Here is a 23851-nt window from a genome sequence, read left to right as displayed (position 1 = left end):
GCCTCAGGTACATCTTTCTCAATTGTGGTCCATAGGTAACATTATTAAGGTCATCTGTGATCTGCATTCATTATAATTCTGATTTCCTCTGTGTGAACCCAGAAGATCCACACTGAGACTTCGAAAACTCTGCAACAGGCAGCTGAGAGCGAACTCTGCCTGTCACAACTTCTGCTCAATTTGTAATGACCAGTGGCATAGTCAAGACTGCTTGCAAGCTGGATTTGTATCTGTACAATTGGTAATTGCATGAATTTCACATGTAAGGGATTATGATCTTTAACCTCTTCTGTGTAAGTGCTGGATTAATGCAATTGCCCCTTGAAGCAGGGCTCACATTGCTCACAAGAGCCCACATTCTCGAAAAAAACCCACCTATTCTGTGCATTCTGGGTATGGTGAAAGCCATTTTTGATTTCCATTGTGTATTAGCAATTCAGATGAGGATGGAAGTCACCAAAGGTTGTGCTTCACAAAGTGTATCATAGGCTCAAACTGTCATTTTAGATGATCTCACAAATCTTAATGCTTCTTTCTTCTTCTCACTCCCGTTGAACTTATCAGTTTCAGTTTTCTCATGTTCCCAACCCACTCTATTATTTGAATTTTCATCCAGCTTTTCTCCCTTGAGCCCCTGTCTCGAATGTAGTTATTCGAAGCATCATGATGTGCTACCCCACACACTACCGTGGACACCAGGGTGTTGGGATCTGTCATTGCTCCCAATCCTCATGGTGTCCAATGCACTACTGACTCCAATCCTTATGTATTGAGTATCACTCCCCCCACCCCGGTGTAAAAATTAATAACCTCTCTGTGTCCCAATACCAACAATTGGCTTTCCCAATTTCCTTTCCACAGCAGTGGCCCTTCATAACTCCCCTTGAGTTTCAGTGGACATTCCCCAAGGACCCACTTTAGCTCACCCTGACTGACCAGGATGGATCTGATTGATGAGGGACTAGACCACTGTCTGATCTCTGTGAAACTCCTGAATTGACTTACTTCTCATCCCCAGAATGGTTACTGCACCTGCAGGACTGACCATATCCCAATCCCCAGACTGTAATGATATAGAATCCCTGACCCTGCATGTCCCAAGCAGCCGATTGATTGTGCCCAAGTCCCAGGACTGAGATTCAGCAAGTTCTTGATTTAGTGTCAACAGTAGCTTAAAAAAGCAGTCTCACTGGCTTTTACTGAGGCCTACTCCCCGTTGACTTTGTGACAAGCAGATTTGGTTGAAACACATGCATGTGCTTGCTGTGTAAGTTGCTCGCCCATGCTGAAGGTATGACAAAAATATAGCATTGTGCTATACAACGATATATGTGCTCACCCCGCGCCCCCCCCGACTGACCATTGCTGGCAAATGTGACAGGCAATCTGTCTTTGTGTCTATGCTGGTAGGCAATGCCAGGCAGAAGTACTGCAAGGCTGTAAGTTCTGAAAGATGCAACAATGTGCAACAGCAAGACAAGGCAGAGATGCTGTGACCATCTAAGTGGAACAGAATGAGTCAGTGCTAAGAGGCCTGAGATTCATCCTGCTCTGATGCATTAACAGTGTTGCCATGTGTTGGTAAGTTCTGAATGCATATTGAAGTGGTGAACTGTATCATATGTAAGTCAGAGATATATCATGTTAATATTGTGAGGCTGGTGCACGTCTGATGCAAACTTCTGTAGGCAGAGGATGCAAGCAGTTGCCCATGGAGTGTGGTTGAAGATGTTGAGGACTGGCAGCCAAGGTGGAGGCTCAGGGAATCATTCAGTGAGCTGGAATCGCCAGGTGCCTGCTTTTCTGTTAATGTTGAGAATTCACTAGATTCTCTCTGCTGTGTGGGAGAATAAGAAATTGCACATAAATGAGATATGAATGGTAATAATAAGGTATCGATGCGTACAAACAGGCCTATCGGCACTCACTTGCAAGATTCTTATCTCATCATTCAAGCTTAGGTGGAAAATGGGATTTGTTTTTCCTGAATGTTGAGAATCCCGCTTGCCAATCTTGCCATATTTTCCCAGCTAGCTCACCATTGACCATATATTTCAGGCATTGAGAAAATTCCACCCTTTGTTTGTGTTTGATATCATTCATCAGAAGGTTCACATTAAAGAGCATTTTAAACATTTTTTAAACTCAATGTGCAGAGTGTGAAATATAGTTGGTGGAATTTGTCTTGTTTTGTGGCATAATTACTGTGTCTCTAAACTTAAACATGTATATTGTGCGACATTGAGCACAGCAGGAATGGAAATCACTCAAACATTGATGGCAATCAGAACACTCAAAGACTTATTACGATATCGCAAGAAAAGGTCATGTATGCCAAATTGCAAAAAGGTAACTGAACAGTTGTATTTTACAGCTCAAATTAGTTGCAAATAGAACAATCCTTTGATGAGGTATGAGTAGAACAGAAATAACTTAATTATATATTTTTCTATGTTCGCCAACAAACTGCAGTTCATAATGCAGGACTTGTAGCAAAAATGGTCTCTTTTGGTACAGTTAAAAACTGCATTTGTTTTCCTCAAATCCACCCTCCTTGTGATATCTCAACACTGCAAGACTGCTATAATAGTTTGAACTACACATTTTCAGTAAGACCATTTTCCCACACGTTGACATTTGATGAAATGATTCAGTTTTGCCTGAAGCACATTGCTCTCCGTGAGTGTGTTTATTTCAAGCCAGTTTAAATGCACACTTAAATCATATTTGTGTCAGACAACTTAAAAAGAAAATTCCATATTTAAAAAAATGTGTAATCTGTCATGCGCCCTAGCTGTGGCATCCATATTAAGGCTGCAGAAAGTACATGTGAATTAGAACAAAGGAACTGTGGAAGATTTATTTTAAGAAAGAGTACATCTGAAGTAAAGAAATAGATCATGTTTCTGGGGTTAGCAATGGGTTGGTAAAGCTAAGTTGTTCATACAAATGATTTTTCCTTGTGAGTAAATAGAATCTTGTGTAAATAAGTTTGTCTGGTCTTTCACTTGATTGGTTTCATGGTGGGCAGCAGCTGATATATGTTAATATACAAAAATCACCACTTGTACAAATGTCAGTGGATGAAAGAAGACTTGACTAGTTGTTTGCCTTAAGTTCTTCCCACTGTTTACTCAAGCCACAATGCATTGCCTCGACCTTGATTCCCTAAGAATGGCCCCTTTCTCCTTCTCAATGTGTTTACATTGTCTTGGTTGAGTGTCACCTACAAAATCTCTCGATTATTTCACCTGGTTAATGTTAAATTGGTCTTGCAAGATGATGTGTTTGTTCATGAACACAAATGCAGGCAGGTTGTTTACTGTAGCTATGGCAGCAATCAGTTATTAAACAAATATACCTCTGTTTACGGGTGTGAGCAGCAGTTTATTCTGTATGGTTGAACAAAACTTAATGTGGTGTTTTGATAAAGCAGAAGGGAGCTTGTCTGTGGAATGCAACTCAAGCAGACTTGGGTTTGCTTTTTTTATCAGAGACTTGAGTGAAGGGGCTAGCAGATAAGCAAACTGTTTAGTTCTCCACTAGGTTTCCTTAGAGTGGAATGGTATCTATGCAATTGTTTGCTTTCTTTTCCTTCCCCAACCCCCAATCTACCAGCTAACAAAAAGAAACATAGCTAAACAAGAGGAGCAGAGGCACATTGGGTACATGAGATGGACAGAAAGTGCTTTGTTCAACAAATGCTGACTTAACAGGGCTTTGTCAGAAATGGTGTAGTATTGTGCTTTAAGTGAAAGAGGCAGTTGCAGGTGACTGTTTGCTTAGTTTGTTCCTCGTGGTGTTTGGTAAACAAGTTAGAAACCTCCACAAGGACGCTTTATGTTATTGTACTGAGTGTTGTTGTTGTTGTTTCAGGATATTTGTTGTGCATTTAAACCTGACAGAACCTGTTAAATTGGCAACAGAATGCTACGACAGTTCAAAGATGAGGAAAAAAAACAGACATTGTGACCTTGACGAATCATATGTGTTTGTGAAGCAAGCCCTTTCCCCCTATTAATTAATGCACTTTTGCTCTAGATGAGTATTCAAAGAAAATCACATATTTTTATCTTCAATAATGCTGAAACTCGCATTATGCATTGGAAATGATAAAACATTTATCATTTTTACCAACAGGTAATATACATAATTTATGCTGTTTTAGTGCTACCCTTTTTTGATATTCATGATGGATAACACTTAAGGTTTCTTCTCGATATTGCGGCATGGTATTACACTACAGTAAAATTAATGAGAAGGTAGATTTATGAGTTTCATTTGTTTGTCGATTCAAAAATTAATTGAGTGTTAATTTTAGCTGTTCCTCATCAGAATAGGTACTTAGCATTTGGGCATTATTCTGCATTCATTGTGGGCTACCTTCAGTTTATTGTGGGTCAGTAGTTTTGCATACATTGAAATAGCCTTTAGGCTCATTCTCTTGATTACTTTTTAGCTGCTGTGCATTCGTAAATTTACTCTTTTATAATTGTGAAAATTCATTATGGGGCGGCAGTGCATGTATAATATCAGTACAATGATACATAGTATTTTTAGGCTGCATTACAACCACATTATATTTGGATAATTTTGTTTCTCGTTTACAGATTTAGAAACACTCTTTACTATTTAGCATGTTCTGTCACACAGCATTTGAAATTGTTTTAATTTAGAATCTTTGTCAGTCGGCTTTTATTAGTCCCATTCTGGTTCCAGTGACTGAGCTTCCCACAGGAGTAAGCATGTGATATTATAAATCTGTGTTTAGTTCAATTTTCACTTCCTTTGATGATTAGGCAGAGTGTTTTAAGGGCATTTTTTCTGCTTCATATAAATAATTGATCAGTTAAGTTAATTTATTTCAGCCTGACTTGGTCAGCCTTCATTAACTGTCCTGGAATAAAGTCTCTCTTCTTGTGAGCAGAGCAACTTTCCCAAAAAAAGGTTAACTCATCAAAGCAGAGTTATTGTTGGGTTTGATCACACAAGTACATCACTATCAAGGTGTGAAATGAATTAAAAGCCTGCCAACTGCCAAAGGCAAACTAAAGTTAAGGAGGCGGTATTTCTTTTGTCAGACTGATTAGGTTTTATTCCTTAACTATCAGAAAAATTAAACCCATGTAACCTCCGGCATGTTTTCCATACCCAGTCAATTATCTGTAGTACTTCAAAATACAGATGTACTGATCCAGCAACAAGCTAGTTTTTCTTAACAGTGATTCTAAAATTTAACTGGATTTAAAGCTGCAGCAAAATTCGAAAGCACTGTCAAAACTCAGCTGGTCTGGCATCATTTGTGGGGAGAAAGTAGAGCTGGTGACTGTTCATCAGCTTCTGATGAAGAGTTACTGGACTAGAAATGTTAACTCTGCTGTATCCCTGTAGGTATCGCAGACTTGCTGAGTTTCGACAGCAATTTTTGTGTTTGCTTCAGACCTTCAGGATCTGCAGTTCTTTGTTTTGTTAACTCCAGCACCTATCCTCCAAATCTCCAAAAAGTTATAAAATAATTGTCAGCAAAGAAATCTCTTCATATTGCTGTTTAACAAGTATGTGATTAATGCAGCTAAGCAGAAGGATACTTAAGAGTCAGACCACTGTAGCTATTGGTAACTTGCTATTTTCAGACTGAAGATACATTTTGCACTTTCACCTATTTTCCTTTATCACTTGAAGATACTGTTTCTTGAAATATATATTTCCATAGACACCACCTGACCCACTGCATTTTGTCCACATGGTCATTCTACATGTGCCAGCTTAGAAGCACATCAGAAAGGCAAACTTGGGAAGGGAGGGGTTACATCAGAACTTTATTGAACCAGCCCACGGACAAAATTACATATCTTAAAAAATGCAATAGAGTAATGCAACAGAAGTACAATCACATGGCAAGTCTTGGGTGTGACAACTACAGCTTCCAAGCCAAATTAACTTTACCAGATTACCAGTATAATGCTGGACTTTATGTTAACGTCACATGATTGTTCACTGGGACATTTTTCCCTCCCTCACTAATTTGAGCAAAAAAGGTCAGCGCAAGGATGAAATAGGTTTCTGCCTTTTTTTGTTCGTGTTAGTTACTAAAGGGAAATGAACCTAATTGACTTTTTTCTGTATTGTTGAATTTTAATTACGTTGTATAGCACTGACACAAAACAAAGCTAAATTAAACCCGTAGAAATCTTATTCATTTAGTTTTATGATTGTTTTAATGCCACCTGTGAAATTAATTCTCACAAAAAATAGTATGATCCAATGAATAGAAAATAATGGTGTGTAGCATTAATTATCTAAAATTTCTAAAATCCATCCAGTGTGACTTTCTAAAATAGATTTTTTTTGTGTCAGTAATCGAGTAACTGTAAAATCTATGTACAGCAATTTAAAAGAAAGGAATGGCTTTCAGTCACTACCTTTTCACGGTTTTGGCAACTCAGGATCTGAGGATGAAATCTCAGATTACTGTGTTAACAGCTGTTGTTCTGAATTATTTTTCAGGTTTTTGAGTCATGATGCAAGAATCTGGGATTGAGGCAGCAAGCAACGGTTCAGCCAATCAGAACGAAGTTAACAGTGGTAATCACTATCCAGACAGTAGCACAAGGGAAGGGAGATCAAACGGCGACTCATCCTCGATTGAAGTGACTGCTGCTGAATTGGTTCATCTCCAGCAACAACAGGTAAAGTTAATGCTGTGGCTTTTCTTGTTGATCCACTTTTCAGTTTGCCTCAGTCAACATAGATGTGCAGGTTGTTGCTTGAAATAAATGTGCCATAACTTAGAGAATTGCAGTCATGCTGAATTTATTACAGCTGTAGTCACACAAAACCATGGATAAAATTTCAATAACTGCAGGCCACAGTTGAGTAAACAGTTGCACTGAAACTTAATTCCTGTTGACTTTTCCTCATTCTTTGCCAGGGGCAGGTTTGATTCGCTGTGCAAAGACAACAGGGTATAGCTTTGATTAATGTGTAGCATAAAAACAGAATCTGAATTGTTCAAAAAATACTTTAAAAAAAAACGTTACTTTGACATCGAAAAGCAGTGATTGCTGCCCCTTTTGGAAATAACAAGAAATCGATATCAGGCTGTGAACTGTGAATTTATGGTGTGCTGTGAATTCCAGATTGTTACTATCATTAGTCCAATTTCTACTCATCACTTTTATATTAGTCAAAAGTACTTAGAGATTCTTTTTAAAGAAAGAAACTTTTTTCTTTCAAAGTGCTGCAGTGTTAAATGGGGTCTTTCTAAGTGAAGACGAGGCATAGCAGTCATAATCAGTCAGTTTTTTTTTGCCAGTCTTTCTAAGTTTACAGTCACATATTGTATCCCTTTTGAAAGGAAAAAGTCAGTATTTTTCCCGTCAGAGAAGTTTTCAATGGACATTAAATCATCAGAAAAGAAGTTGCAAACAGTTTCAACATTGTAAGTAGCGCAATTTTGCTTCATACTAACTCACAAGACTGAAGCAAGACTTCGCAGATTCAAGCAAATAAAAGGCTAAATTTTATTTCTCGTGTCAGGAAGCCCTTCACACAGAGTGATCAGCAGATGAAGTGAGCTTCAAGGTATGGCGGAGGCAGTGAAAATGTTCAGAATTACTTTTGCAGGGGACAGGATGTTTTTTTTTCTGGGGTGGATGAGATCTTCTGGGTTAAAGAGTGTTCCTTATTTGAACTTGTGAACAAAGCAAGGCCATGGATCATCAGAACTTTGAGAGAAATATCTTGAGTATATGAATCTGCATGATGACACAGATTAATTAACTTAAATTCTTCATTCATCCTCCACACTGTTGTATGGGATATATATGTACGCACATGGATAGAACTGGATTTTGTTAGGATTCCCATCTTCCCCACGTGCTCACCCCACACAAAATCCCAATGGCTGCCTGCAGAAAGTCAACACTGGGACCAGTCAGATTGGCTGGCGGATCTGTAGCTCACCAGCTCCAGTGGTGGAACTTTTATTTTATTCATTCGCAGGATGAGATGTTATTGGCTCGGCCAGCACTTATGGCCCATCCCTAATTTCCCAGAGAGCAGCAAAGAGTTGACCACATTGTGGTGGGTCTGGAGTCATAATGTATGGTCAGACCAAGTAAGGACAGTGGTTTCCTTCCCTAAAGGATGTCAATGACCCAGATGGGTCTTTCCAACTATCAACAATGGTTTCATGATCATCATTAGACTCTTAATTCCAGATTTTTAAATTAGATTCAAATTCCACCACCTGCCATCATGGGGTTTGAACTCACATTCCCAGAGAATTACCTGGGTCTCTGGACAAGGAGGAACCTGTGTAGATTTGGTGTCAGGGTTCTCGGGGAAGGGTTTAGGTTCAAGAGAGTTAAAGAGGTGGAATGACATTTTTGTGTGCCGGTATCCTTAATGGTCTGGAAGCTTACAAAGGGGCCTCACCCCTCCACTTGTCTATACCAGACCACACAGCTGAAGCTGCCAAATAAAATACTGGTGGTGATGGGATATGGCCCTTAATTCGTCATTAGAATATTCGGCAAGGGTGGGCATGTTGTTCAGCACCCAGCCCCATCTCTGTAAAATCTCAGAAAATGTAGGGTTATATGAGAAAGTGAAGGGAAGACCCATACTGGCTATGATGTAACCGCATCACATCGGTTTTTGGGGAAGCATACAATCCAGCCTTTCATTTCACCTTTATCATGAAAGATGATTAATACTTCCTGGCGCTGCCACAGTGAAGCTTAAATTTTGTCAAAGGACGTTGATCCTGATAGCCATTTTGACAAGGGTATGTTGTACAGTATTCTGATACTTTGTATATGGAAAATTGTTTTGTCCCACATATGTACCTTATTTCACCTCACTTTATTTGACTAGTAATATGGTTTGGTTAATGTTTCAGTAGGCACTCTGGAAATAGGTAACCATGTTTGATTCAGTTCAGAATGCCTGATCATCATATAATTCTAAAGGGATTTAATTGATAGTGACTATAAAGACCTTGAAAGATCAGAAAATTGCTACCATTTTTATTTAGTGGAGGGGTTTAAAGGGTTGAATTTACTACCTAGATTAATTTGGCATTTGTATCAACAAATATATTCAGATCTTTTGAGCGTATGCCTAATATTGTTACTGTTTCTGTGGAAATCTTCTTTTAGTCTTGGCAGTTGAGTTTAAGATGCTTTAGAAAGCTGAGAAAGGAGAATACCTTTTCCATGTTTCCATGTCGATGATATGGGAGGGAATATATGCCTTGAGATTGTGGAGATAGTGCTCATAAAATCCTGTCACAAGAAAGAATACTCTGAATAGATTTAACCTGATTTCATTAGAATTATTAAAGTGAGCAGTGGGAATGAATATAGACCAGAAACTAGTGCAAGAAGACCCTAGGTTTATTTGGAATGTAATCATGGTACTGCCTGTGAAAACTGCCACAAGAGGGCCACAGAGAAGGGGCTTCATTCTGGTTCAGATACAGAAGATCTTAGTGATGTAGATGGTATTGCCAAATCCTCTCATAGTCATGGCATCAAGCAGCCAGTCTCATAAGATAGTTATGTATACCTCTCTTTGCAAAGGTACAGGAACATTTAAGAGGTATGATCATACTTTTTTTATTTCAGCTTCTTGCTGAAAGTAGACGTGGATTTGTTCTGCAATGCTTTTGTATATGGCACCTTGCTCATATCAGTGTTCTATGTAAAATAAACACAGGTATTTTGCAATTGCTAGCATTTGTTGACAAATAGCGCTGAGCAGACAATATTTAAATGTTGGTAAAGTACACGTCTGATGCATCTGAAGTGTACTTGAGCTGGTACACTACTTTTATTAATAAAAGGTTAAAGGATGACTGTTTTCTGTAGAACAGTATAATACTGGTGTTGTGCATGCTAGTTTACAGGGCTGATGTATTCTTACAGGGCTGAAGAAAAGAAGTGTATGCAGCTGCTTGGGAGCTGCTAAATCGTAGAGAATTTCTTGCTTTGTGAACCAGCATGTTCTTTCACACAGGGGTACTAAATTCAATTTGGTTGTGTTGACCTGATCCAAATCCATTCTACTAGTACTTGGAAGTTCTTTCTATCCAAAATAGCAGTGAGTTTATTAACGCCTACCCAGTTCACACAACATTGCTTGGCAACTGGTAGATAGATTTGGTGCAAAAACAGAAGTTGCTGGAAAAGCTCGGTAGGTCTGGCAGCATCTGTGAAGACAAATCAATGGTAACATTTCAGGTCTGGTAACCTTTCCTCAGAACGGTTCAGAGGAACATCAATTCTGAGGGAGTGCCACTGGACCCGAAACGCTAGGTCTGATTTCTCTTCCCAGATGCTGTCAGACCTGCTGAGCTTTACCAGCAACTTCCATTTTTATTTCCGATTCACAGCATCCACAGTTCTTTATTTGGATAGATTTTGTGGTTGGGTGAGGGGTGTACGTGGTGAAATGAAAATGTGTTTGAGTTTTTAGCATGAGTTATCCCATTAGAAAGTTCACTCAGGCTTGGCGCCAATGGTCAGGACTTCCAAGAGAACTAAAGATCTGCATCATTGTTTATATGGCCAATTTAAGAAAAAGTTAGAGGATTTGTGAACCAGTTAGTTTACCTTTGCAAAAGGTAGAAACCTTTTTTTAAAACTTTTTCTTAAAGTTGAGAAATGGGGATTACAATGAAGGCTATTTATTATGCGGGGGGCGTGGTGTAGTGATTGTTACGAGATTAGCCAGGTGGACCTCGTAGAAGATGAGTTCCCTGATTGGGGCTGTTAACCTGGTCCAATCAGGGAGCCCTGGCTGACAGAAAAAAAGAGTCAGAGGTTCTGTTCATTCTGTGAGTTGGCTCCAACTAAGCTGGATCAGTGTCAGGAGCTGTCCATGTGAAAATAAAGGGCAACTTGGTGATGGGATATCTGCCTCTATGAAGTTATTTCAGTGATGAAGAGAGAAAAGCACATTCCTGATGAAATTCACTTGCAACAGTTTTCCTTGATTTGGAGTAAACATTTCTGGCATCATGGCGTTATTTGGAAGGCTTGACTCATTTGATTCTGCTGTTGAAGACTGGGCCCAGCATGTGGAAAGAATGCATTATTTTTTCCGGGCAAATGACATTGGTGCAGATGAAATGCAGTGAGTAATTCTCTTGACAGCTTGGGGACCCGCAGCTTTTTCAGTTATAAGTAACCTAACTTTCCCTGAGGCACCAGATAATAAAACCTATCAAGAGTTGATAGATTTAGTTAAGGAATATTTCAATCCCAAGCCTCCTCTGATACTAAGATACGATTGGTTTAACTCGATAATTCACGAACCTTGGGAAGCTGTATTGGAATTTTTGACTTGGTTAAGATGACTGTGACTTTGGCATAACCCTTAATGAGATGCTGAGAGACCATTTGGTATTTGCGATTAATGATATAACCATGCAAAAACGCTTACTAGCTGAAGTCCCACTGAACTTCAAACAGGCATCACAACTGGCTTTATCATTGGAAAATGCAACAAGTGGAGCATGTGGAAGTAGACACCCTTGCCAATCCGACTGAGCTTGGGGAACACCACTTAAGTGAAAACAATTGTATAGCCTCACTCGGGTCATAACCTGAACAGAGGGACACCAGGTCAGCCCACAGCAAAACCCCAAAACAAAACCAAACCTTGGCCAAACAGTTCAAAATTTTCTGCAGGATCCTGCTGCCAGTATGCGGACAGCAAACGAGTCCCAGTAGACCTTAATTGAGTAAGAGAACTCATAGGCAAGTATCAAGGAGAGTGCACGCCCTGGAAAATCCACCTTCATCTGTCTCGGAACAGTCAAATTGCTGAGCAACATCCAAATCAGACCCAATCCAAATAAATGTCTGGTTAAGTGGTCACCTGGTTCTATTTGAGGTCGATGCTGGTGCAGTCATTTCAGTGAACATAGAACCAGTCTTGAACAAAATTTGCTCTGGGCTCCAATCCTTAAGTTGAGGCACGACCATGGCTTGACTGAGAACCTATATGGGGAACAGATTAAGAGTACAACTTCAATTCTGGTCTCTTATGAGACGCACATGGTTCAGTTACAACTGATTGTAGTAAATGGCTTGGGCCCAAGCTTGATGAGGCAAAATTGGTTAAGAAAGATTCACCTACATTGGCTTAACAATCCTGATGGCTGCCTGACTGAAGTCCTAATTAAATATCCGGAAGTCTTGTAGGAAGGTCTCGGGAAATGAAGGGTGCCAAGGCCATCTTGCATGTTGGCTAGGAAGCAATCCAATGATTCTACAAGGCCTGCCCAGTACCATTTGCCTGACAGGCAAAAACAGGCAGAAATCAGAAGGCTGGAAAATGAAAGTATCATCAAACCAGTCCAGTTTGTGGAATGGGCAGCACTTGAGGCATGCGTACTTGCAATTGCGGTTAGATGAGGATTTCCCCAAAGCTTGCTACAATTAATAAACATAAGGGTTTGTGCCAAAACTGCTATTTGGGGGTATCATTAGCCTGTGCAGTGTTTCAGAGGACGATGGAGAACATTTCACAAGATCCACCCAAGGACGACATGTTAATAGCAGGGAAGACCATTAAGGAGCACTTACAGAATTTGGACATAGTGATTAGATGCTTCTCCCAGGCAGGTGAGTGCCTCAGAGGAGCGTGTGTTCCACACACCCCAAGTGACCTACTTGGGCTACAGAGTTGACAAGGTCACATTACTCCCATTGGAAGATAAACTGAGGGCAATCAAAGGTGCCCTGGCTCCCACATTTGTACTGGAGCTTAGGTCTTTCCTTGGGCTAGTGAATTATTGCGGAAAGTTCATACATAACCTGGCCTCCACCTTGGCAAGTTTGCATCAACTCTTAAAAAGGGTCAGAGAGTCATAGAGATGTACAGCATGGAAACAGACCCTTCAGTCCAACTCATCCATGCTGACCAGATGTTCCAACCTGATGTAGTCCCATTTGCCAGCGCTTGGCCCATATCCCTCTAAACCTTTCCTATTCATATACCCATCCAGATGCCTTTGAAATGTTGCAATTGTACCACCCTCCACCACTTCCTCTGGCAGCTCATTCCATATACACACCACCCTCTGCGTGAAACAGTTGCCCCTTAGGTCTCTTTTATATCTTTCTCCCCCTCACCCTAAACCTATGTCCTCTAGTTCTGGACTCCCCCTCTCCATGTCCTGCATAATTTTCTAAACCTCTATAAGGTCACCCTTCAGCCTCTGACACTTCAGGAAAACAGCCCCAGCCTGTTCAGCCTCTCGCTATAGCTCAAACCCTCCAACCCTGGCAACATCCTTGTAAATCTTTTCTTAACCCTTTCAAATTTCACAACAACTTTCCGATAGGAAGGAGACCAGAATTGTGCACAATATTCCAACAGTGGCCTAACCAATGTCCTGTACAGCCGCAACATGACCTCCCAACTCCAACACTCAATACTCTAACCAATAAGTATACCAAAAGCCTTCTTCACTATACTATCCACCTGCGACTCTACTTTCAAGGAGCAGCCTTGGAAATATTCAGTAGCCTAGCCATACTATCAGGGAAGTGAAGAAACAGCTATCATCCTCGAAGATATTGATAAACTGTAATCCCAAACAAGAACTGTATTGGACATACAATGCCTCCCCGTAAGGCATTGGGATCTTATTTGATCATAATTGGCCCAACGGAGAGGAAAGCCCAGTAGCATCCTGGACTTTGGCTAATGTAGATCGTAAATACGCTGAGGTAGAGAAGGAAGGTTAGTTGGCCATATTTGGAGTCAGGATGTAAATTTGTAATAATAACTGACCACAAACCCCTTCTAGGTCTACTTAAAGCGTACAAGGCAGTGCCACCCATAGCTTCAGTGGTCAGCTCTCATATGGAGTTCACTTAATTACAAGTTGGAACACTGTCCGAGAGTTTAGATCAGAGTGGTGCTGGAAAAGCACAGCAGGTCAGGCAGCATCCGAGGAGCAGGAAAATCGATGTTTTGGGCAAAAGCCCTTCACTGTCCCGATAGGCCTAGTAACAAATGCAAAAGTATTGAGCTGCCTCCCATTGGCAGATACACAACCGGTGGTACTGGTGGTTTTAAATTTTCTGGATACACTTCCAGCCCCAGCTGACAATATCAGACTTTGGATGCAGAAAGGTCCAGTCCTGGCAAAACTGAAACAGCTGGTGGTGATGAGGGAAACCAAAGGGCTCAACAATCAGAATTAAGTATGTTTGGACCCACAGAGACCAGATCACATTAGATGAAGATGTTGGTGAGAAGTTATCTCTGTTGGCTAGGATTGGGTGCAGCATAAAGTGCTTTGGTAGGACAGTGCCCAGTGTGCCAACAAGAACAGAAATTACCACCAGCAGCTCCCTCGTATTCATGGGAACGGCCGAGTAAACTCTGGACTCGGTTACACATCAACTATGCAGGTCCTTTAAAGGGCTCAATGTTCTTAGTCATTGTGGAAGCCCACTGAAAATGGCTCGTCATGCATAGAGTTCATTCGTCAAACACAGGTCAATGATAGAAAAAGTGAGCACATCTTCTACAATACAGAGACTCCCCGAAGTGTTAGTCACAGATAATGGGCCATTGTTTACCAGCAGGGACCTTGAGTATTTCCTAAAGTCGAATGGTTTTCATCATACAAGATCAGTTCCATACCATCCATCATTCAAAGGGCTGGCAGAAAGAGCAGTCCAAACTTTGAAAGCAGGCTTAAAGAAACAGTCTACAGCTTCACACGATACCAAACTGTCCCAGTTCCTATTTGATTATGGGACCACCCTTCATGCAACTACAGCAATATCTCCAGCCAGAGTTGCTACTGGAGAGAAGACTGCACCAGGTTAAATCTGATCTTCCTGGACTCGAGAAGGGAGGGTGAAACAGCATCAGGAATGCAAATGCCAGACTCAAGACTCTGCTAAGTGAGAGAGAAAGAGTTTACTTTACAGGATGAAGTTTGGTGCAAGAAGTGTGGGAATGGCCCTGCATGAGTACGAAGCATGGCCATAGAGTGTGGGTAGGCAAAACGGTCCTGAAGAAGCACGAGGACCATAAGAAAGCTGCAAACTTGCAAACATTGTGGGTGCAAAATGTGCCAGCTCTTTGATTACCTTTCCTAATGTTCCGGAACCCATGGGTTCTCCCCCTCCATTCAGCATTCAATTTACCTTGGAATCTGAGATGGTCATGGTGGATATCACTGTCTTGATGCCTTTGCTGCCTGAAGAGGAGAATGAATCTCTTCCAAGACATTCTGAGTGCAAGTGGTGAGCTACTGTGTGTTACACATTGCCCGTATCAGTAACAGAATTGGAGGAAGCTCATCTGGTAAGAAATTGCCCCAGGAAGAGTTGCAACAGAAGAAGGCCCATTATGTCCTCAGACTTAGAACAGGAGTGATTGTATCATGGTCAGTCATATGGACCTCATAGAATAGAGTTAGTCCTGATTGATCCAGGTTAACAAGCCCAATCAGGGAGCCTTGGCTGACAAATATAGACAGGAGTGTCCAGGCCCAGGTGTCCCAGGAGAGGGAGCACACGGTGTCCACCAACAGCCTCCAGGTTGTCAGGAAGAGGTGGGCACCGCGGGGTGTTTCATTACCCCTCTGATTCTATTTTGATTTTGTCCCTGCCCTCCCCTTCCCTCCCCTCCCCTCCACCTTTTTTGATCACTCATTGCATTGCCCTTTGAGAAAGGCACTGCTTGTCACTGGCCACTCAGGTGTTTCCTTTCTCCTTGGTGGTGGAATATAAATAAAGATTTCTAAATAAAAATTTTCTGAGTGTCAGAGGATCTGTTCACTCTGAGAGCTGGCTCTGAGGAAGCTGGATCATGTAAAGGACTGTCAATGTATAAATAAAAGATGACTTGGTGACAGGATACTGGCCTCTATGGAATAATTTTCAGGGAATTTTATATATTCGTATTTGAATGAACTGCTTGCATTCCTCTGAGCAATGTTGGGTGGTATCTAATTGCATGGACAGTGCATGTGCTGAGGTATATTTTCCTACAGGAGATTTGAATTAGCCACTTAGACCAACCTAATGTTGAAACCCTGTTCACAGTCCAGGTCAGTTCTGAGGTCAAGAGGTGGGAGTTTTTACTCCAAAATAGAATCACTGGAAATAGCTGAGCACCATTGTCTGACCATATTTCTAGATTCAGCTGCAAATTTAAAACAAATGTGAATTTGATGCTGAAATATAAATGGTGCTTTCGATTTAAAACAGCTGTGAATCCGAAACCAATTTTACTGTCATAGTGTAAATGAGAGCTCAGTTACTTACAAATTCTGCAACACACTGATTGTCTTTATCTGATTTAAAGAGTTTGCACATAGTCTTTACAAGGATCCTGTTTACAATATTATATAATTAATACAGACAAATTGACGCAAAAACAGAACCTGAAAAGGCTATCATTATTTTCTAGTTGCATGAGTATTCATTTTCATAGGCTCATACCTTATTCAGTTAGTAAACATCCTGAGTTGGATTTCAAATATCAGCCTTTAAAATTCTCTCTCTCTGTTCGACAAAAAGGAGTTTTCTGCTATATTGTTGGTAGCCTTTATTTGGTTGGTTCAGCTGCACATTTTTTAACAATTTATTTTGCTGGAAGCTGTTAGAAAGCATGGTTTATATTTCCCTTTGTTTGGCCACTGCACCTAAACATAGTGGAACAATTGTGTTGCTTTGAAAGAGAGTTAACTTCAGCTTTGATAAGCAAATACAATGCAGTCTGATAGTATACAGTTTAACTTGGGACAATACAACAAAGGTATTCTGTGAATACAAGTATCACCTCTTTTTATGAGAGGGTCAACAAAGCAGTATTTGAATACTTTAGAAAGAGAAGTCCTGCATTAGAGTTCCTTTGAAGCGATACATTGATTTTTGCTTAGATAAATCTCAGAGATCATACTTCTACGTACTGTAATTGAACCTTATTCATGATACAGAACTTGCTCTTTAAATTGAATATTTGAACATTCCTTTTCCCATGATTGCTACAAATTCTGGAGGACAGATGGTAGAAAAATCCATCCAGTGGAACCTCCGTGATTACAAGTTACCTAAGAACTAAGAACCAGGAACCTAAAAATCAAAGGTAAATTCAAAATGTCACAATTATACATGAAGAACTACTTAATGCCATTTCAAATGTGAAGAAAATCAACTAATGTACGGCCGTCTTGCATTGATGACCTAGAACCCACTAAATCCTTTCAAGTGTGCTGAACACGTTTTTAACATTTCTATATAAACATTGGCCTGGATTTTGCTAATGGTGTTCAGTATTAATAAAACATCAATCAGAAGCAACTTCTGGTGTCCACACTTACGCGTGTAAGCACAAAAATCAGAAGGTTACTGTCCAAATTATTTTCATCTTCTGGACGTTTCACTATCATGATATCTTGCTCAGATAATCCACATTGAAACAGGTGAAATGGTGTAAAGCTGCAGTACTTGTGCTAGATTTCATCAGAAGTACCAGTGTAAGAGCATTTTTAATGATAAGGTGGATTTTAATTGCTGCCAAACAACTTTCTGAACTGAAAACTCACTTTTACAATTGTGGCAACTCATTCTTTCAGATTTTAATTTTTGTTGCAGATTTCTGTTCCTCCTACTCTCTTCTTTCCATCTCTATTTCAAATTATATACTCAATTTGGCATCTTACGCTCTAGAGAAGGCACTGGATACTATTACTAACTCTTTAGTGTGATTGGTTAAGGAGATACACAGTTTGTTTCCCTGATTATGTAGGTTCCAATTTGCTTGGAATGGCTTGCTAATTATAGCAAGATCAATTTCAAAACCCTATTGAAAGTCATGTGGGCAAACATAAGTTTAATGAACAGCTGATGGCATTCATTTACTGTTCAGGTAAGTATCTTAGCCATTTAAGAATGTCAGTTACCCCAGATCAAATCCAACTAAATATAGAATTGCAATCACTGAGCGACGGAACCTTGCTTTTTTTTATAGATAGATGAGGTTGGGAAATTAGTGACAACACAGTTATGAGTACATTAGTTTCCCTTCATCCCAACACGTTCACACCGAGCCTCCGAAGAGTAACCCACCCAGACCCATTCCCCTCTGATGAATACATCTAACACCATGGGCAATTTAGTATGGTCAGTTCACCTGGACTGTACATCTTTAGACTGTGGGAGAAAACCAGAGCACTCAGGGGAAACCCACGCAGACACAGGGAGAAAGTGCAAACTCCACACAGACAGTCGCTCGAGGATGGAATCGATTCTGGTCCCTGGTGCTGTGAGGCAACAGTGCTAACCACTGAGTCACCATGCCTCTATTTGCTCAATTGATGCTCCAGTCTCTAGACTGGCAGTCTTTCTTATTTTTCTTCTGTATTCTTCTTCTGCAAACCCATAGCTTTCCTTTCTTGTGGCACCTTGTTGTGATCCCAGTTAATGGTAATACCGGATAAATCAGATCCCAGTGTGAAATATAGCTTGATAGGTCATTAGTTTTATCTTTGCTATTTGTTTATGGTGGTAGTCAGTCATTGTATATATTAAGAAGAGGCTGCCAGTGTACTTCTAACAAAATAATGTAAGTTTATTACAAAAACAAAGGAAACTAGACAATTTAGGAAAAACTTATCCCAAAAAGCGTAAAAAAAATTTAGTCTTTCCCAAACAATATCCTCAACAGACATTTAATCCTGACGAAATATCACTTCTATTTTTCATTCTAATTTTTAGTACTCAAATGGCCAGAGTATGAATGATGTTCTTTCAGTGTAATTTTGCACATTAATTAAATGTGACTCACTTCATTGCTGTCTCTTCCTTGAGAAGCTAACTCACTGATTTTCCTCATTGACCTCGAAAAAATAGAAAGGAATTTTCCCAGCTACCTTGACTACTTTTAGGCGGTTAAGTAGCACATCTGCTAGTATGAACCTTTTTTTCTGAACACAACCTGTTGCTGGCCTTAATCATAATTTGGTAAACACTTGAACCATTATCTCAACAGGTAGCTTGCCTATTTATTTGGCTTAGGTCAGATGATTTCTTGGCAAAGCAATTTGACTTACTGCTAAAAAGTGAGTTTTTGACCCCTTTAAAAAAGGTCATCTTCCCAGACTTCTGAAACCAAAAACATATTTACCTCAACTTTAGATCTCAGGTTCTCTAATAACAATATATTGTAGCCTTCATAACAATTTTTATATTTATAAGCATATTCTCTCTCAGAGTGATGTACTTTACGAGCTCTCTATGTAATCTTTCTTTGTCATATGTTTTCACTTTGTCAATCACTTTTCTCAATGTTTGGTAAGACATTCTGTTTCTACTTTTAATTCTGTTATATTTACAAGTATTTTCTCAGATACTCTTTCTCATGTTCGTCATGTGTCTTTTAGATCTAGTTTTCATAGAATCTTCTGCTCATCTACATGCTTTCTTGTAGTCTTTATTGAGTTAATCTCTCTTTCTCTGTTGATAATTTCTTCCATAGCTTCATTGTTTCGTCATGTGAATCCTTTTCTGCAATATCTGCACATTTTGCTTCAGGCTATGTTTTATGCCTTAGTTTGCTGATTCTTGAATGCACTTGATGAGTGTAACTGATAGCCTACTCTCAAATCTCAAATCATACCTACTCTGTAAAAGTACCATAAATTAATGTGCAGTATTGTATTGAAGATAATATCCATCTACTTCCAGTATGTGCGTGTTGTTTAACCAGACTGTTTCATCACATATTTTGAGTTTATTGAGTATGGTTGCCTATCTAGAATGTCCATATTCTTGAAATGGGTTTTAATATAATCCTTAGGTTTCTATAGATCTTTGTGGTGGTTTGAGCCTCTCTTATTAGCGATAATGCCAATGAAAATTGCTAATGTTACGAAAGAATTTCAGTCTCCTGCAAGTATTTGAAGTCAAAGGCACGAGTCAAACCACATGAGAGACTTAAAGAAACAGAAAAAGGTGAAATACAAGGAAACCAAAATCAAATATTGAATACCAGAACAATTGTGTATTTATTTTTATTTTCCCTTATGTCTTTACATTTCACTTCTTACTCAGCTGCCTCTTTCTCCTAAGTAAAGTGCGTTTATAGTCCAGTCGCACCTTGGAGCACTGGATAACTATAATGAAGGTTGTTATAATCAGAAAACCAGCTGGTTAAGAATAAAGCTGGAACCAATATTTTAATACCTTTTATAAGGATCTGTCTACTGGAGTATATGCGACCAACATCCATCTCCGTAGCCATCAACTGCAGTTGCAATCTGGATCTATATACTGTACAGAGGAAGAAGTGAATTCCAAATTAATGTCCACCACCTATATAAAATTAAATATAATTAACATACAATTACTAAAATGTTCACTTCTACGACTGTAATCAGACTGTCAACAAGTATTGGCATCAACCAAAAGAAGGAGATATTAAGACAGGTTTCCAAAAGCTTACTCAGAGAGCAAAGTTTTGATGAGGGATTTTTATACTTGTTGGAATTTAGAAGATTGAGAGACAATGTTATTGAAACAAAGGAAATTCTTAGGGAAAGTGTCCGGGTGGATACAGAAAGGCTGTTTCCCCTTGTGAGAGTGTCTAGGACCAAAGGACATAACCTAATATAAGGTCACATACATAGGACAGAGATGAAAAGAAGTTTCTTCTCTCTGAGGGAAGTGAATCTGTGGAATTCATCATTGCAGAGGGCTCTCAAAACTGGGTTGTTAAGTATGTTTGATGCAAAGATAGACAGATTTTTAATTAGGAAGGAAATCAAGGATTATAGAGAAAATGCAGGAAAGAGGCATTGAGAATTATGAGATTAGCTATGATCTCATTGACTGGCGGAGCATACATGATGAGTTGAATGGTCTACATTTGTTTTTACATGTTATGGTTTTATGATCTCATGACATCACTTCCATTCCTTGACATAGATCCACATTGATCCGTCTCCTTGGTCTTATTCTTGTTCATATTGTCAAAAGCTCTCTTGCTTATACATCTCCCCAGCATTCAAAACTAATAGCCGTTATCTTTGAAAAACCCACTGTTTCCCTCCATCCTCATCAGCTGTATTTTTATCTCTTACTTTTGATTTGTTTCTAAGATTTTTTGAATGTTGCGAACATTCAACTTTGTTCCCATTTCTGCATTTATTTTCTTTTAGTCCAATCAGATCAATTCAAAACACTTAATATGCCCCAGCATTTTCTGAGGCACAGTCTTCTGTCATACTTACCCTTGCAGACCCTAGTTGGCTTCTTTTCACCTACTACAATGAATTTTAAATGCTGGCCTATACCTTCATAGTCCTTCCCATCCTTCCTCTGCAATTTATTCTAGCTCAGATTTTTAATCAGTAAAGGAATCAAGGACTATGGGGAAAAGGCAGGAAAGTGGAGGTGAGTGTTAATAAATCAACTGTGACTTCATTGAGTGGTGGGCTGAATGGCCTATTTCTTTTGTCTTATTATTATCTTACCACGCCATAGTGTACTATCTTTTCTTCCTATTTTGTTTCTTTTGCTAAACTCACCTTTCATGGCTTACTCTTCAGTTACGTTGATACCATGCTCTTGAACATTCTTTCATAAACTGCAGCATCTTGCTATTGATCTCCCTTAGCTTAGTTTATTTCCCAACCTCTTTCTTACACAATTATTTACTCTCTGTGACGTTCAGGCTCATGTTTTAATATGTGTTGAGCACTGTGAGAATGCAGGGTGTTGTTCTCCTCCTCCTGTAGGGATGCACCTCACCTCTGCTGTTTCTGTGATACAGCCTGTCAGGAGTTAAATACGCGGGGAAGTGCCAGTGCGCTTGGGCCGTATGCTGCTCCTATATGAACTGAATAAAATAGCAGCAGTATGCTTGGCTAGTGTTTTACAGGTTTGTTAGTTGTTTGGAGTAAATCTTTCAATTCATTTGTATTCTTAATGGGTTTATTTTATCATTTTGTTCAGTGAAAGCCTTTCATCGGAATTGACCACTACTCCTGCCTCATTTCATCTAGTTTAACAAGTTATGAATTCCTAATTAATTTGATTTAGTCTAGGTTAATCTGAGAGAATGGGGGCTGTTGAGAGTTTGGTTGTGGAGGGAATGGTGGGGGAGCACATCACTTCCTCATGTAGGGTGTAAAGTAGTGGGAAATAGGGAATATAATTTGGTTAATTTGGGAGGAGTTTTTGTTCAGAATGGGAACAGTCAAACACTTTGGTTGTGCTTTTTACAATATTCCATAGGACACCTCAGCAAAACAATACTGCATAAACAAAAGCATTTGGCAAAAGTAACTAAAATTTCTCTCGGCGCAGAGAGATATATCTAAGCACTGAACAGAATGGCGATTAAAAGTTAATGATGAGAGAGGGGAAATGAAAGCTTAGGGCTGGAGGGGCAACTCAGGAGAGAGCACAGAATGACAATTGAATATAAGGACTTTTAGGTGTCTCATGAAAACAGGGTGCAAATTGAAAGTGAAGGTATTTGAGGAACAAATTTAAAAATGTGGCGGCAAAAAAAGAAAGGAACGCAGAGCTTTGCTTTATGCAGAAGTTTAAGAAATCTGAATAAAGCAGAAACAAACTGCTTCTGAATTATATTCGCTTTTGCTTTGTAGACAGGAGTGGCAACCATTTTACAATTGACATGGTCCCACTTTAGAAAATGAGATAAAAGAGATTACTTTCCTTCAGTGGAGTTAGTACACAGCAAGATGTTGATCAGCTTCTCCTTGAATATTGTTAAGAACCACAAACAAGCAACTGATACTTGTTTAATATCGCATCCAAAAGGCGGCAGAGTAAAATGTCAGAATGATTTCCATTGACTCCAAGAGTAAAAGGAGAGGAATACGCTGGTTGTGGAGAAAGGAGGATCATGTGTATATGGAGGTTGGGGAGATCAAGAAGATGAGGTCTGGTAGGGTGATGGAGTGAGCTGAAGGTGAAAAAGATTTGGAAATTGGTTCTTTGGGGATAACGGGAATAAGGAAATTTTATGCAGGTGAGTATGTCACACAAGTGTCCACATGGGTTTTATTTTATGGCTGAGAGAAAGCCAACAAGAACAGCATTAGAGAAGTTGAGCCTTGAAATCACAAAACAAATTTGTAAAGTTTTTGCAATGGGGGACTAAAGTAGGGGACATGATGGGCGATGCAAGTGCAAAAAAAAATTAATAATAAATTGGATATAAAGTCAGAATCTGTGCTCAGGGTCCAGCATATTTTGGACTTTGCTGCTGTGGCTAGAGTTTGTTAGAGATGGAAACAACCAGAAATACAAAAGAACTGCTTCACTATTTTTGAAGAATTCAAACTAGTGGTATGTTAACATTATTAGGCAGTGAGAAAATTTAGTCATATTTGTGTCATCTGAAAAACGATTGTCTAGATTTTCATAATGATACAGAGCATCAATCATCGTGAAAATGATAGGATTATCTTGGAAATTTTAAGTTCTGCCATCAAACATTTCTCTGGGTAGGGGGAAATGGGTTTGGGTTGGGATTTACATATTGGAGGCAGATGTCCATTTAAACCACTTAAACTATAAGTATCCTTGACTTCTTATCAATTTTGTTGGCCTAAACTTGTGATATTCATAGTGTACAAGATAGAATAGATCTGGTAAGAGCAGGTCATAACTTTGTGCATTTCTATCATCTTGGATATTGACTCAGGATATCAATGGGAAAGGTTAGATAACCTTTAAAAAAATCAGTGCCCCTTGGGATTAGAAATATGCATGAACATGCATTTTTAAAAGGTACACAAACTCATTAATTGTCAAGCTCATTGGAAATGTCA

General features: G+C 39.4%; 1 protein-coding gene and 1 long non-coding RNA gene across 10 annotated transcripts in view; one reads left to right on the top strand and one right to left on the bottom strand.

Annotated features, from left to right (window-relative positions):
* The window catches only part of foxp1b (forkhead box P1b), a 476491-nt gene that overhangs the window by 195604 nt on the left and 257036 nt on the right, over positions 1-23851 (top strand). For all 9 annotated transcript variants that reach the window (XM_087994444.1, XM_087994447.1, XM_087994445.1 and 6 more), the window contains one exon: positions 6508-6689. In XM_087994444.1, coding sequence (XP_087850570.1) covers positions 6519-6689 — 171 coding nt within the window. In that variant the 5' untranslated portion in view covers positions 6508-6518. The remainder of the gene's footprint in view (positions 1-6507; positions 6690-23851) is intronic.
* On the bottom strand, positions 6829-16551 carry LOC148147967 (uncharacterized). Its single transcript, XR_015759420.1, has 3 exons — positions 16488-16551; positions 11890-12011; positions 6829-6947 (listed from the first exon to the last, which is right to left on the bottom strand). It is a non-coding gene; the product is annotated as an uncharacterized LOC148147967 (long non-coding RNA).

Source organism: Chiloscyllium plagiosum, unplaced genomic scaffold, assembly GCF_037043375.1.
Source record: "Chiloscyllium plagiosum isolate Xiang-an unplaced genomic scaffold, Cpla_swu_hap1 HiC_scaffold_14, whole genome shotgun sequence".
Taxonomy (NCBI): Eukaryota; Metazoa; Chordata; class Chondrichthyes; order Orectolobiformes; family Hemiscylliidae; genus Chiloscyllium; species Chiloscyllium plagiosum.
Note: the sequence above shows the minus strand (reverse complement) of the source record. Positions and strands in the feature narration are given on the sequence as shown.